The 15,546-nt window shown below is 34.9% G+C and overlaps 3 protein-coding genes and 1 long non-coding RNA gene across 6 annotated transcripts; 3 read left to right on the top strand and 1 right to left on the bottom strand.

Annotated features, from left to right (window-relative positions):
- On the top strand, positions 1-1,727 carry LOC7476241 (uncharacterized). 3 transcript variants are annotated; one of them, XR_002978884.2, is made up of 4 exons: positions 1-256; positions 334-401; positions 544-736; positions 1,027-1,727. It is a non-coding gene; the product is annotated as an uncharacterized LOC7476241 (long non-coding RNA). The 3 variants fall into 3 exon arrangements; XR_002978883.2 differs by having other exon boundaries at positions 334-736; positions 1,027-1,157; positions 1,390-1,727; XR_002978882.2 differs by having other exon boundaries at positions 334-736.
- A 4,249-nt stretch (positions 1,728-5,976) lies between these two features.
- Positions 5,977-7,875, top strand: LOC7458732 (F-box protein AFR). Its single transcript, XM_002324353.4, has one exon. The coding sequence runs from the start codon at positions 6,571-6,573 to the stop codon at positions 7,669-7,671; it is 1,101 nt and encodes a 366-aa protein (XP_002324389.4). The 5' UTR covers positions 5,977-6,570; the 3' UTR covers positions 7,672-7,875.
- A 2,402-nt stretch (positions 7,876-10,277) lies between these two features.
- LOC7458733 (pathogenesis-related protein PRB1-2) lies at positions 10,278-11,205 on the bottom strand. Its single transcript, XM_052448923.1, has one exon. The coding sequence runs from the start codon at positions 11,089-11,091 to the stop codon at positions 10,531-10,533; it is 561 nt and encodes a 186-aa protein (XP_052304883.1). The 5' UTR covers positions 11,092-11,205; the 3' UTR covers positions 10,278-10,530.
- Positions 11,206-13,808: 2,603 nt separating this feature from the next.
- Positions 13,809-15,546, top strand: LOC7476242 (uncharacterized). The gene is made up of 2 exons (XM_002324354.4): positions 13,809-14,099; positions 14,917-15,546. The coding sequence occupies exons 1-2, from the start codon at positions 13,900-13,902 to the stop codon at positions 15,404-15,406; spliced, it is 690 nt and encodes a 229-aa protein (XP_002324390.2). The 5' UTR covers positions 13,809-13,899; the 3' UTR covers positions 15,407-15,546.

Here is a 15,546-nt window from a genome sequence, read left to right as displayed (position 1 = left end):
CTATCTACCAAGTACAAAATTGCATCTTTTACATATAATACAAATTGAATGTTCTAATTTCCACAGCCTCATTACCAAGGAGCAGCTGATGGATCCCTACAATGTTGTTCGAAATTTCAGTAGAAGCGCGGCATAACTGTATAATCTGGAACTTTAGTGTGTTTTGAGGCTAAACTACACTAGACAGGCTTCTTTCTTGTCAACAATGCAACAGCCACCTAAGTTATTAAAAGAGGGCTCAACTTCAGCAGCCAAGGTATGTCATTAAAAATCATTTCCCTTCTAGTTTCCTGTCAGAAATCTTTGATGGTCATATTTTAGTATGCAATGCAGATGTAGCAAGAACTTTCAAACTCAGTCACAAAACCGAAATCTGAACAGAAGATCTGTTCTAGACAGGGGTTAGTGAAGATGTTTAAAATTTATGTATAATTTGATGTTTAGTACCACAAGAATTGAAACTGATGAGATGTAGCCTTCCAGAGAAATTATGTTTTGGTTCACTGGCTCTCCTAAATCGTCTAATTGTTGCCTGTTGTACAGGGATAACGAAGCTTTCTAATGCAGATCTCTTGAATTTTGCTTTTGGTTGTGGTCAAGATGTTGTCTTTGATTTCAGTTCAGTTCCTAAGTTGAAGAGATTTGTCATTGGTGCAAACGAAAGACAGCTGCACTATGTTTTCACTCGGTTGTCAAAACATGTTCCCAGGATGAGGAGTTTGACTGTCAAGACCAGGTATGCAACAGCTAGTTAGTGATCGGTTACTCTCTTAAGATTGAAGAAAATGAGACAGTGAAGATAGATGGGATATTATATTTTGAAAGTACAGAAATTCACTCCAAAACTATCATAAAAACAGATTTATTTTATGTTTATGTCCCTGTTTCTCCAACCAGATATATTTTTGTTCCTTCTATCCTGGGAACCAACCAAACACAACCTAGGAACATGATGTTTTTATTTATTTTTCACTTTTTTTCTCAAGAGAATTATTAATTACTAACAACTGGTGATTTCCGTTGCAGGTTATATGCATACCAGAAAGAATCACCATCTTCAAAGATGTTGCGAAGTTAATAGCAACACAGAATTTGATATCTTGAAGATGATTGCTATTCTTAGAGCCTTTCCCTCCCTGCAAAAGCTATATTTAGAGGTGAGGGATGTGTGGTGCAATTATCCTCAAAAGGATCCCTTTCTTTGGTTTGAGTCTAATGCCGAGTTCACTTTTAGAGGCTCAGTTCAGATTAGAAATTTAAGACGAAGAGGAAGAAGAGGAAGAAGAGGAGAGGAGGGAGAAGAGCATATATTTGTGAAGGAACTTCATTAAATGTTTAGGCTGGCTAACTTCTGACTCTACTTAATGTCACTGCCTGTTCTAATTGCAGACTTGTTCTTCAGAAGACATGGGCCGAGGAAAGCTTGAGCATAGTGAACATGTCCATAAGCATCTGAAGCAAGTTGAAATTGGTGGATTTTATGACACCTCAAACCAGATTGGATTCGCCATTTACTTGTTGGAACATGCTATTTCCCTAGAGCGGATGGTCATCAATCCTGTAGGGAAATATTGTTCTGCGTTGAGGCAGTCCTGGGATGAAGGAGAACGTGAAAAGGCTTATCGAAAACTGCATGAACCTGACGATCCACTGAATGTATCTGAATCTTTATGGGATTCGGCAATCAAGTTTAAACTGTTTAATGTATTAGGATGTGCCCTTCCTTTTGCCCTTTTGTGTCTGAAGTTCTCTGTTCTTGCTTGCTTTCTAAGCCCTTGTTGAGAATCAACTCTCTTCAATGGCAGTCAAAGGTTCTTCAGAATATAGTGCATGAATCACGTAATTTGGACCCAGTCATCCATTAACCTTTACACATAACAATACTGTGTAAAAAAAGATTTCAACAACAAAAATCTTTCAGATTTTGCACGAAGTCTCCCTTTTCTAACATGCTTGTCGCGTTTATCCATGTAGTCAATCGCGCTTCAAATTACGGCAGAAAAAACGCAAAAAAAATAATGATAATGTTTTATAGCTGGGCCGTGTAGGCGAAAGGACACAATTCTCTACTATTCTTTTAGCTTTGGGACTGTAATAATAGCAATTAATTTTTAAAATATTTTTTATTTTTAAAATTTTATTTTTGATATTTTAGTATATAAGAACATAAAAACAAATTAATTTAAAGCAGATAAAAAATAATTTTTTTTTTCAAAAAGCCTCTCAAGTACATATCTTCATGCTTTTCAACGCATAGTTTTCTCTTTTCAACCATATCTGTACGCTTTTACACATCTTTATTCACAAGTTGATAAAGGGGCAAAACACACTTGCATCTGTTCTTGAGTTTCTGGCTCAGCATTCCATTCCCAGGAAAAGCATGCGAGTCTCCACTTTGAAGATAGCATCAAAGTGTGGGGCAAAGCTGCTCTGGCAGCGTCCATGAATGTCTTTTCGGAGAAGAATAGGTTCCCTCTTCATACACACACGTGTCAATCAATCCAAAGAAGCTGCTAAAAGCATAAAGACCACTTTGGTTCCTTCCACACTCTCGCAAGTCCACATCGTACGGCAATGCGAGATTATTTTAGAAATTGTATTTCTTTATTAAAATAATATTTTTAATACTAACCCATCAAAATAACTTTAAAATATAAAAATTTATAATTTTAAACTAAAAATTTTAAAAAACACTATTGAATATTTAATTTTTTTAAAAAAATAATTTATTGATTTGATTTTAAAAAATTTAGTTTAGTACAAGCTTATTTATTTTTAAAAAAATATTTGTAATAGTAAAATTAAAGTAGGATTTTGAGGATAATTTTGTATATTCTTTTACTCTTAGTAATAATTCTTTTTTATTAAGCAACTATATTTCTCATGGCTAGTTAACATCTCTATCAATAGTCAAATCAAAACAATATGGGATGGTGTTCGGCGCCGTGTGAAGGAGATTTACCTCAGCATAAGCTTCACCTAATATATAATATATGATCAAGTGTTATTATTATATTAATAATGTCCTTGTTAATTCGATGTTTTGATTGCTTTAGTTAATTATGCATGACGCAAATGCATGATTAAAGCAATGTATTTTCCTTTTCAACTATAGTTTAAGTATACACTCCTAGTCATTCTTAGTATATGTATTTAGTTTTCAAATTATGTATCCAATAATTTTTTTAATTAATTAATATTTAAATATAAAAAAAACATTTTTATAATGTGTATGTGTGTGTGTATACTTGCACTCCTATGATGGTACGATGGACACCTTAATCTTCATTTATATTTGGGAATAATTTTAAAAATTCTTGCAGAATTATCAATTATTTTAAATATATTGTTGTTTCGGACCTCTGATTCAATAATTAACAAGAAATAATTGAGTATAATGCAGGTCAAATAACTACAAGATCCTATTGTTTTGTAAGATTATTCAATAATTACAAGAAGAAATTCAGAAATTTTGTCTAGAGAAAATGACACTCTAACCTAGATCTTTCTACTATAAAAGAAAAGGAGAATTACAACTTCTACATCTCAAGTTAATCCAATAATACATTAATATTTGTAATTAATTAGCATGATCAATATGCTATAGAAAAGTGAAATTAAATTTCAACGAAGTTGTTGAACCTAACTTTAACTATAGCAATAGTTATAAAATCTAATAGGATATTATCCCGAGACAACTTTAAAGAAAATATGTTTTAAAAAAATAATAAATTAATGATTAAATTTAAATTAAGTGTGGCTAGATTCAACTTAGTTTTTTACTTGATCAGTAGAGTTTTGTTTTTTTTTTTAATCCAAATCAGTTTAGGTCCTAGATAAACTTGTCAAGTTGGTTTGAGTTTTACAATTATATTTATAGCTCGAGTTATGGATTGGACAGATTAACTAGGATCGATTAAAATAATATTATTTTAATCTTTTAAAAAAAGAATTTCAAACTAGGATTTGATTAAATTACAAGTTGATCTGCTAAGTTATTTAAGTTTAACCGAATCAACAATAATCTAATTTTTTTAAACTTAACTTGGGCTAGGTTTCGAGTTCACCGTTAATTTGGCCCGGATTTAAAGGGTGTTTATAAGTGTGGTGGCAGTTACTTTTTAAAGTGATTTTCATCTAAAAATGTATAAAAATAATATTTTTTTATTATTTAAAAATTATTTTTGATATCAGCACATCAACGATCTAAAAATATAAAATATTAAATTAAAATTAAAAAATTAAAATTTCATCACCTCATTGCCAAACAATGCTGCATTCCCAAACGGTGCTAACACTATTTGTATCATTTCTGTTTTGGAGAGATGGTTGCATCATTTTTGCTTTGGCTTGAAGAAAGAAGATGAGCTGTTGTCTACAAGTCCTACCTAACAAATCAAGCAACAATGAATGTGTGGATGGTCTACGTAGCCCGATTCACAAATCATTATCCATCCTTGATAGAGACGTACTTCAATTTTGAAGTGTTCATCACAGTTTCGACTCTGATCATATCAGCCAGAAAAATAAAATAAAATAAAATAAAAAATCACACCCAATATTGTTTCAATTATTCTAATAGAATAGAATCCAATGCCCAGCCCGTTGATTATACTTCAAACCAAATGTTGAAGGAAAAAGGAGGAAAAGGACTGGTGGGTGGCCTCTTTTATGACAAAAAAAGCAGGTACCTTGCATCATAATTGTTCGTTAAAAACTTCAAGAAAAATCTATGAAATTGCATGAAACCAAGTTCTCTTCACACTTAAAATGGGAACAAAATAACTTCATACAAGGTGGAGAGAAAAAACGTGTGCTGCCTTTGGAACAGGGCACAAGGAGAATTTTCATGCCACTTATAGTAAGATTTTTTTAGTGAAAAAAAAAAAAAACTTCAAAGGGTTGAAGGCAACATGTAGAGAATATTATTAAGAAAAAATTAATGTAATATAGAGAAAGGATGCGCTTGAGATTAGCATGTTTGAGAGTGTAGTTGTGATTGCTTTTCAAAGTGCTTTTCGTGCTGAAATGTATCAAAATGATGTTTTTTTTTTTAAAAAATTATTTTTGAGATCAGCGCATCAAAATAATCCAAAACATACTAAAAAAATTAACTTTTAACAAAAATAAATTGAATTTTGAGGGAATATGATTTGAACCGATTTCCAAACACTCTTAAGTTGGATTGATATTTAAGTTAATCTAATAATAATTCTTTATGGTTAAAAAAAATAGTTAATTTTTTCTATCAAATTTTAAATTCAAAATTGGATTAATCTCAAATAAATTTACTTGATACATCAACCAAGATTAGTTTAGTAATTACTTATTGATTACATAAATCTTTTTGGAGTAGTTTCCTTGTCACCTACTACCGATAAGCATGTCTATACATGAAAGAGAGAGGGAAAAGGTAACCTCAAATTATCACGTAACCTTTCACCCGATCCTCAATTTTGTTTCAAGACCAAAAGTTTAGTGGTTAGGTCTCTATCGTCTTAAATTGTTTTTTTTTTTTAATTGAGTCCTTCTACCATGCTTATCCATACTAATAATAGTATATTTTTTTCCCTTGTCTCCAATTTTCTTCAAGAAAAAAGTCAATTTGTTACATAAAAAAATTATAAAAAACAAGGGCTGAGAAAACTTTTTATGATATTCAAACTGTAACCGGTGCTATTTTATAAATTAATGTTTAAGGAATTAATTAATATTTGTTGACATGGACTAACAGCCGCCAGCTATAACTTGATTACCATCAAATTTATCGGAGCATGGGAATCCAGACAAGAAGTGTTTGAAACATCAGTGACCCAATTGATGAAATAACTTGTTTTGGGCTAAAACTTGAGAAATGATAATATATTAGGGACAAAATGGAGATTTTCCCAAAATAAAGATAGAGAAATCCAAGTGGGTAGTCACATATCATATCAAGCAAATAAATGAGATCTCATCCAAAACAGCGCCATGAGAGCTGGGCCACCCACACTAATTATTAAAGCTAAAAAAAACACTAACCCCACTCTCGGTGGTTGCATCTCATAGTTGGCCAGAGCAAACCAAACCATTAATCCCACAAAAATCTTCTCCTGTCCAAATTTCCCATCTCCCTAACCTCGCTAGCTAGAAAGCTATCTAGCCATGCTTAGCCACAGCAGCAAGATTATCAAAAGAATTAGACTTCCTCTCCCCTTCGTGAAGGCTTCCAATTACATCACCGCCACATGATTTCAGTGAATTCTTGGAATTTCTTCAGGTTTTATGGTCAAGTGATTTCAGGATTTGCAGGAATTATGGTACGTCACTGGATAGCTTCTGTTTTGTAAGTTACTACAAATTCCTTCCCCTTATTCCGGTTTCTAGAAAAACAAAAACACCGTCCTAAAAATAACATTAAACTACTCAAGAATTATTCACTTTTTTGACAAGCCAACTATCTTGCCCTGTAAAGTACCCATCTTACCTTGTCATCATACACATCGCCTCCCCTTTTTCCATCCCTTCTTCTTTAATCTCTCCTATGCTATAAATTTGGTGGCACCCCATTTCCTTCCGGTGCGCCAAGAAATGGCGGATTTGAGTGAAAATCAAGAAAAAACCGAAGAGAAACATGTTGAGCCTCTGATTCCAGGGTTGCCCGATGAGGTAGCAGAGTTATGTCTTCTTTACCTTCCATATCCTTACCAAGCTTTGGTACGTTCAGTCTCTTCATCATGGAACAGGGCAATAACAGACCCTGCTTTTCTTGTCTCCAAGAAAACTCTGTCCCTTGCCTTGCCGCATGTCTTCGTGCTTGCATTTCATAAATCAACGGCCAGGATCCAGTGGCAAGCTTTGGACCCTCGATCTGGCCGTTGGTTTGTCCTACCCCCCATGCCTTGCCCGAAGACTGTTTGCCCACCAGCGTTTGCATGCACCTCATTGCCACGTCAAGGGAAACTATTGGTTTTGGGTGGGATGCGGTCGGATACAGAGACTTCAATGGACAGCACCTTTATCTACCGTTCATCTACGAATCAATGGTCCATAGGGTCCCCGATGTTGACCCCGCGATCGTTCTTCGCCACCGGGAATGTTAAAGGCAAGATCATAGCCGTTGGTGGTAGTGCGTCCGGGATTAGCGACTCAATCACAGCCGTTGAGTGTTACAACTCAGAGAGTGGGAAGTGGGGCCCAGCTGCTAAAATGCGCATGGGGCTAGCTAGGTACGATTCAGCTGTGGTTGGCAACAGAATGTACGTGACGGAAGGGTGGACGTGGCCCTTCATGTTCTCACCAAGAGCAGGGATCTACGACGCCGACAAGGACACGTGGCAAGAGATGAGTAATGGGATGAGGGAAGGGTGGACGGGACTGAGCGTGGTGCTCGGTGATAGGTTGTTTGTGATATCAGAACACGGTGACTGCCCGATGAAGGTGTACGTCCCCGATCTCGACACGTGGCAGTACGTAGGCGGGGACAGGTTCCCCAGAGAGGCAATGCAGAGGCCCTTTGCCGTGAACGGAGTGGAAGGGAAAGTGTATGTGGTGTCCTGTGGGCTGAACGTGGCAGTAGGAAGTGTGTACGAGGCGGACAAAGGAGAGTTTTGTGTGAAATGGCAAGTTTTGGTCGCCCCAAGAGCTTTTCATGACTTTGCTCCTTCGAATTGTCAGGTGCTTTATGCCTAAAATCTTTGATTATTAGGATTTAATTGTTAGCTAGTGATCTATTATTGTATGGCCAAGGTGGAGATCTCTTGTTCTTGCCTTACTTCATGTGGTTAAGTTTTGTTTTGTTAGGCAATTTTATATGCCATTATACTAGTAGTTTGGTAGTGCTTTTTGGGAGTTGTTTCTTCTTGCTAATATAAAATTTAGGCATATTCCCCTGTATTTGACCTTTGATTGCAGACATTTCCGGCGGTGTTTGGAATTGATATTTTTAACATCAACGCATCGGAACAACGATATAGAAATATAAAAATATTAAATTTCTTGAAATAATATAGTAAAACAAGTAAATTAAAGAAAAAAAGGGTCAATTAAGAAAGGGTAAAAGGAACTAATAAGAGAAGGCGGCTGAGAATTCACCAGGTTTGATGGGAAAAAAGTCATAGTCATTTAACTGTTCAAGTTTCTATGATGATGTATAATACATTGCACACATAACTCAATGTTTCTCACTCATGCCGCCTTAGCACGCCTTGCAAAAGGATGAAGAGAGAAGACCAGTAAACCTGAGATTGAGAGACGCGGCTGCGGCTGCGTTCCCAAAAAATTTAAATTTTTTTTTTTTTTACTAAAATTTAATATGGTTTGTATATTTTGGATCGTTTTGATGTGCTGATATCAAAAATGATTTTTAAAAAATAAAAAAATATCATTGGCATGTATTTTGGCACGAAAAGTTATTTGAAAAGCACCCACAACCACACTACCAAATACGCTCTAAGAGAATCAGTGAGCTGAGACAGAGAGACTAAAAGAGATTAAGAGAACCAGTGAGCTTGGAAGAACAGCTTTAATTTAGAGAAGAGAGATTGAAAGATGAAGATATTGATTAGATTTAGATTTAGATTTAGAGATTGAGAATGTGACTGTGATTGTGGAGGGTGTCGTTGGTTGCTAATTAGGGTAAACAAAAAAATCGAAAAACCGAGAAAACTAGAAAAAAAATAACTGAAAAACCGAACCGTGAAAAAAAACCGATTAAAATTTTGAAAAACCCGATTGGTTTGGTTCGGTTTTGGTTTTATAAGCCTGAAACCGAAAAAACCGAACCGGACCTAAACCGAAAAAAACCTGAGGCAAACCGGTTTCGCTTCGGTTTGGTTACTTTTTTTTAGATAAAAACCGAACTGAAAATAATTACCCCTATTGCTAATTGCTAAGGTTAGAATGCAATTCTTTTTATTTTATAGTACTCTGGTTTTTTAGTAATTTTAGAATCGGTTCTGTTCTTTCCGGTTAATTCAGTTTTAGTCTTTGAAAACCAAACTAAACCAATTTTTTTTTAGATTTTCTAATTGGTTTATTTTTTTTAGTTGTTTTTTTTTATTTTCTTGATTTAATTAATTTTTTAGTTTTTTTCACACCTCTTGATTTAATTAAGAGTTTAAAATAACCTCATTAACTCATGAATGTTTATTTATTTTAAACACCATAAATATTAACATAATTTTATCTAAATAGATGGATATTTTAGATAATTATTTTACTAGGTAATATATATAATATGTATAGATATTATCAATTCATTCTAAAACTCTATCTAAACTTATCCTGTATGTTTTAATTCAATATGTATATTATTTTATATTAAATAATAAATATTACTAGAATATGGGTACAATACAAGAAATAACATAGTAAGAATATGGTCTGCCGCGAGTAATCATTACCATCCATACAGAAATATATACTCAGATATTGCTTGATGACATCTTAAACTACTCATGAAAAGCATGTGTGAATTCCACCTTCACGTCAGAAAGAAGCATAATTTCATTTATGTATTGAGTAATTGCACTGAAAATCAAATCATGATTGTGAAGTTGGATTGGACTGTTTCTTAAATAGAATTAATTCTTGACTTTAAATTTTATTAAAGTTGGATGCTCCCCGAAATTATTTTCGGTTTGATTTAGTTTTTATAAAAATAAATAATTAAATTAATTTTTTTAAAAAATAAACCGAACCAAAACCGGTTCAAACCGACCGGTTTCAGTTTGGTTCGGTTTTTTAGAATAAAAACCGGTTCAAACCAGTTTGGCTCGGTTTTTTCCGGTTTGATTTGTTTTTTCATGTTTTTTCGGTTTAGGTTCGGTTCGGTTTTTTTGATTTTAGACTTATAAAACCAAACCGGTCAGTTTTTTTAAAATTCTAATTGATTTAATCGGGTTTTTTTTACGATTCAGTTTTTTCAGTTATTTTTATGAATTAACCATGTCTCACAATGCTACTTTATTTTATGAATTATGAAAACGGGCCCTGATAAACCAATAATATTTTCCCAGTTCCTCTCTCTGCTCTGTACATCATACAAATGGTGGTGATTTTGACTTCCAACGAGCTGTATGTTGGTAATCACAAGCTTTACTCGACCTTCATGCATGGTTGTTAGACTGTTTTAATAAAAGCAAAAACTCGAATTAACCCCTAAAGTATTGCCGAATTCTTAATTTTATCACAAAGAAAGATATTCTTCTCAATTGGGTTCCTAGTTCTTCAAATGTTATTTAACTAGGTTCTTGTGTCCATGCCTGTTTGTATGTTTCATTTACATTTATTCATAATGGTATAATTTTATTTCATAAAATATGTACATTAAATGAAAAATACAATCAGACAAGGAAAATAGGACCCAAAAAACATTAGGGACCTAATTTATAAACTCCTTTTGGGACTAAATTGAGGACTGTGTTAAAGATTAGGGACAAAACTCAGGGTTCCCCTTTAATTAACTAGCTACTGAACAGAATGCTTCAGTTCTGATGAAGTGAAATGCTTGCCTTCTGACAGAGGAAATTATGTGCAAACTTATCTGATTCAGAAGGGCTTTTGGCCTATGACATTGCCATGAGGATCATAGTTACACGTGATGAATGTATCTCCACTTCTGCAAGCAACTCTTGCACAACCAACCTTCAAGCTTTGCCTCCAAACTATCTGGGTATAATGGAGGCAATCCTTGTTGTGAGCACATGTATTTGTCTTGTAGTTGTAGTCACCTTTCTCTTCAGCCCAAGCAGCAACAGCATCACCAGCTTTCCAGTCCTTGCCACTGCCCCAAAACAAATTCTCGCCGTAATCGCTATTCGAATGAATCAGTGCACAATCTTCTTGTCGCTGATGAGCCCAGGATGAAGCAAAATTTGCAAGCTTCTTGCTCCATCTAAGAGGAGGGAGTCCTAGCTTTTCTCTCTCAAGGTTGTGGGGTACTAAATATTGTTCCACTATGCTACGAGGCGTTGTAGTTAATAAACGTCTTGAAAGAAGTTTAGGGGAATTTTCATGAGCTGAGTCTGACAAAGCGAGCAAAGGGAAAGAACAGAAGAAGAGGAGGAAGGTTCCTAATGCCCCACATGAAAACAAGGTTCTAACTTCCATTTGGTAGAGTTTAGAGGTTGAGTGTGAGGAAATTCTATTGGTAATTTGTAGCTGATGTATGGCATATGTATATATATGTGTGTGTGTGTGAGAGAGAGAGTGTGATTTTGTGCACAAACAAGTTGCAATTTCCATGTTGAAAAAGAATCATTTCATGTGCACAGGCTGATTTGAAGGAGATTTGAGGTGGAAAACACGTTAGACAATGTGAAGCATATGGTCTCTACAGTTGATCTTTAACTAACAAAACTGCCTTCAATCATTGACCAACCTCAAGTGTTCTTATTTTATTTGCCATTTGCAGAATCAAGATAGACTCATGGAGAATAAACTTTAGATTGTGCCTGTGGCAGGTTAATTATACTAAATCCTGAATTGGTTTTTATTCCATAAAATTTTATGTCAGATCATCTTGCAAAACCATTCCATCATCGTCAGCTCCATCGTCAACAGGGAGAAGGATTAGCTCATTAAACATCTCGATTCGCGGTGTTGAGTCAACAACTGCATAATAAACAGGAACTTGTTTTCTGAAATTGAATGCAGTAAGAGTTAGTGCCCAAATGATTATCCATTCAACTTCTGCTCTTTGTTGGAATGACGATTTATGAATTCTATAGCCTATGACCAAACCACATGAGTCCATGTGAAATTATGAATCCCAACATGGCAATTAAGAATCCTACTTCAGACTACACGAGATCAGGCTGTACAAAGAATAGCAGCCAGGACTGAAACAAACATAGATTCCCAGCGACATGGTACAGCCTAGCCTAGTCACAGTTAACCCAGAATGGAGTCGTGGAATAGTCACAAACAGCCCTCTCAATTCAAAAAGATAAGTGATATAATTAATATTATGTACTTATATAAATTTGTTAGGAGTGGTGAGATTCGAATTCTTAATTATTTAATTATTAATACTCTTGTATTAGGTCAAATAATAATCTGAACTCTGAAATCATTCTAAAATATAATTTATATTATTTTTTAATAGTATGTAGAACCCAAAAATTGCAGCAAATGACTAGATTCTCTACAACATAACAGCAGCAGAAAATAGCAAAACAAAGGCAGAAATTTCCAGGAGTAGATTGTCTGATCTCAGGCCTTTACAAGATAGTTCCTCAGCATAAGAACATGTTATGGAGACAGTAAAAATACAGTGTAGTTGTGTTTTGCTTGCACCAAGATGTAATCTCTCCAAGTTAGGAACTTAACTTGATTTGAAAGTATCTTTCACATCTCAATTTTCTCTACCCAATACAGGAGGCAGTATACAGAGTATTTAGAAGAACAAATGAGGTTAGACTATCCTAGTAACTGATACATTATATTTTGGATAAACTTGCACTTCCATTGAATAGAGCTAGTTTTCAACAAAGCCTTGGAAAGCAAGGAAGAACAGGATTCCCTATTACACTAAGCAGTTTGAATACATCCAGTGGATAGTCAGGATTGCACCTTTGGAGAATTCATGCAGTTTTCCAAGAACTTTTTCACGTACTCCTACATCCAATGACTGCCTTGATTCAGAAAGAAATGTTCCTGATGGCCAACTGCTCTAGGGAAATAGCATATTTCAGTAAATAAATGGCAGACTCAGGTATTTCTCACAGTACAGTTCAATAGAGAGATTTCCAGCACCCATTCCAATGGCAAAACTGACTCATCGATCAATATCGACTGAGAAACCGCGACGAAGACAGAAAGAGACCTCGAATTTGTGCACTTCAGTACCTTGATAAAAAATCTAAGAACCGATTTACTGCTCCAACAAACTTGTCTATTTACTCTCCACAATGACTTTCACAAGTTTCACAAAAATCAGAATTTACAGCATCCTGAAGCATGTTGAACCAATCAAATTTGAGGGCTTTCAGGTAACAGCAGACATCCTTTTATCTGTCACAAAAATGATGATCTTCACTGTGATGCTGCAGCAGGTATATGTCAATAGTCCTTTATCCTTGTTCTTAAGATGGCAAGAACATAACTCAAACTTGAAATATGGTCTCTTGTCTGGTCACTATTGTTCTTTCTTTCTTTTGGTAAATGGCCATCCTAGTTAAGGTTCCAAACATGTTTGTGCTGGTGATATCAACATCCGGTGCAGCCTGGTAGCTTCTCATCCTTTTTGTTGAAGAGGTCTCGGATTTCTAATGACAAATTATTATTCTTTATCCCTTTTCTATCCACCATTTCCACAGTTTGAATATTATTTCACACTGCTACCACCACAGCTTCACTTTCTAAAATCAAATCATAAAATATTAATCAGGTTAATCTCGGGTAAACACTAAGAAATATCAATCAAATAATAAAAAATGTTATACAAATAACGGTTTATGACAGAAAATAAATATATAAAAAAAATTATTCCATGAATTTTTTTTTCATAATTTTTTTTCCAAATAAATCTATTTTCTTGCAAATAATTGCAGCCTTAACAGATAGTAATAAAAAATACAATAAAGGAAATAATCGTACTAATTTTACCAAAATATTTTCCCATCGGTGCAGCATGCTATTCAACTGATGAAACTCTTTAAAATTCTGACTTTGGAAAGAATTTTCATTAATATTATTTGGGAAAAAAAAAACAAATGAAACCTTAAATTAATTTTAACTAATTAAGCACAATTAACCTTCCCTAAGAAAATCACAAGCCCAGGCCCACAACCAGTCAAATGGGTAGGGTCATCTAGCGGGTCTCTAGCACACTGCAAGTCGTTTTCACTTTTCTGCCATCCATTTCTCAATCCAAAAACCCTCTGATTTTCGAAAAACCCTAAATCAAGTTTGATAATGGCTTTTAGAGGGAAGGAGATGATGAAGAAAATAATGTCTAAAATAGGAGGAGAGAAGAACTTGGCTCCTGGCGTTAAAGAAGCTCTCAAAAAAGCAATTCCTAATAGCAAAGTTGTCATGAATCGAGCCAAACGTGGCCTTTTTGCTGGCCGTCATATCCAGTTCGGTAATCAAATTAGTGAAGATGGAGGTAACAAGTAAGTTCCTCTTCGCTCTCAGTCTCTTCTAATGGCTAATGGGTTTCTGATTTCTTCTGGGTTTTGACTGATATTTGGTTCGATGCTTGTTTTTGTTGTTGATATGATGCTTTGGGCTGAGGAATGTTGTGGGGTTGTTGGTAGTGTGTTGTTCTGTGTGTAACGAGGAAAAAGGTGGGAGTTTGTTTTGGAAAATGGGCATTGATTTTAGACGAAATTTGATAGTTTTTGAACTGTGGATTTTGTTGCTGTTGTGGTAAATTTAGATTTGTAGAAATAATCTGGTTGTTGATGTGTAATTGTTGATGATGGAAGCTAAATTGCGGCATTTATGAGTCAAGAAGCTAAGATGGCGACTCAGATTTTGATTGGAAATGTTAATGTATCATTGCCAGAGAAGGGAAAGAACTTCTGTGATTGAATAGTTTTAAGTAGTTTACTTGTAGGTAAGGAGTGTTTTACCAATAAGGTGTTGATTTCGTTTATCTTGATTCGTTATTGATTTTTGAATGTGCCGACTTTGTATATTTTTTAGATTCAGTGAGGCGCTTCTGTTCCCAAAGAAGTAGTCTTTTGGGCAATTTGATACTGGTCAGAGCTTGCTCAGTTGTGAGGAATGTTTTTATGTCGTCTGATTAGTATGAATGTGTCTGATGAGGATTGTGCCTGTTTGATTGTTGTACCTTTTTATTTTTTCAGTTGCATGAAAGACTTGGAGCTTTCCTGTTTTTGGTGTAATGAACGTGTATTATGTGCTATATATTGGGAAGGAAGAGTGATTTATTTTGTTGAAGTGCTTGTGTGTTGGTGATTATAGGAGTAGGAGAAGTTGGAAGCCAAATGTTCAGGATAAGAGACTGTTTAGTTACATCCTAGACCGCCATGTTCGAGTCAAAGTCACCACTCATGCTATCCGATGCATAGACAAGGCAGGAGGGATTGATGAGTACCTGCTCAAGACTCCTTATCACAAAATGGACACAGAAATGGGCATCTTGTGGAAAGCCAAGATTGAGAAGCTATATGAAGAGCTTGGGAACATGGAGGTGGTTTTCTTTACACCTGAAGCTGAAGCCGATTTGGATCAGGACTTCAAAGATATGAGGCTAGAGCAGCGGGAGGCTCGCAAGCAATTAAGAAGGCAGATATATGGTTGGTCAGACAAACAGAAGCAGATTGAAGAACAACAGAAAGAAGATCTGGACAAACAGAAGCAGATTGAAGAACAACAGGAAGATCTGAACCCTAACAGTTGGGGAGGAAATTCACATGATATTTTCAACAATCGGGGATCTAGTTATTATTAATCTGGGTAGCTGTTCACATTTTTTGTTATCTACTTTTGTTCCTTTATTATGTTATATTGTTAGACTCAATTGGTTGCTGGCCTAAAGGCCAAAAAACTTTTGTATGCTTTAGTCTGATAACAGAAGAAATTTCTCTGCAA

The sequence above is a fragment of the Populus trichocarpa genome, chromosome 18 (assembly GCF_000002775.5).
Source record: "Populus trichocarpa isolate Nisqually-1 chromosome 18, P.trichocarpa_v4.1, whole genome shotgun sequence".
In the NCBI taxonomy this organism is placed as follows: Eukaryota; Viridiplantae; Streptophyta; class Magnoliopsida; order Malpighiales; family Salicaceae; genus Populus; species Populus trichocarpa.
The sequence above is the reverse complement of the archived record's forward strand: the minus strand, read 5'-3'. Positions and strand labels throughout refer to the sequence as shown.

Coding starts and splice junctions, on each gene's coding strand:
- LOC7458732 (XM_002324353.4), top strand. CDS start 6,571: ATGGCGGATTTGAGTGAAAATCAAGAAAAAACCGAAGAGAAACATGTT.
- LOC7458733 (XM_052448923.1), bottom strand. CDS start 11,091: ATGGAAGTTAGAACCTTGTTTTCATGTGGGGCATTAGGAACCTTCCTC.
- LOC7476242 (XM_002324354.4), top strand. CDS start 13,900: ATGGCTTTTAGAGGGAAGGAGATGATGAAGAAAATAATGTCTAAAATA. Junction 14,100..14,916: donor AGTGAAGATGGAGGTAACAA/GTAAGTTCCTCT, acceptor TGGTGATTATAG/GAGTAGGAGAAGTTGGAAGC.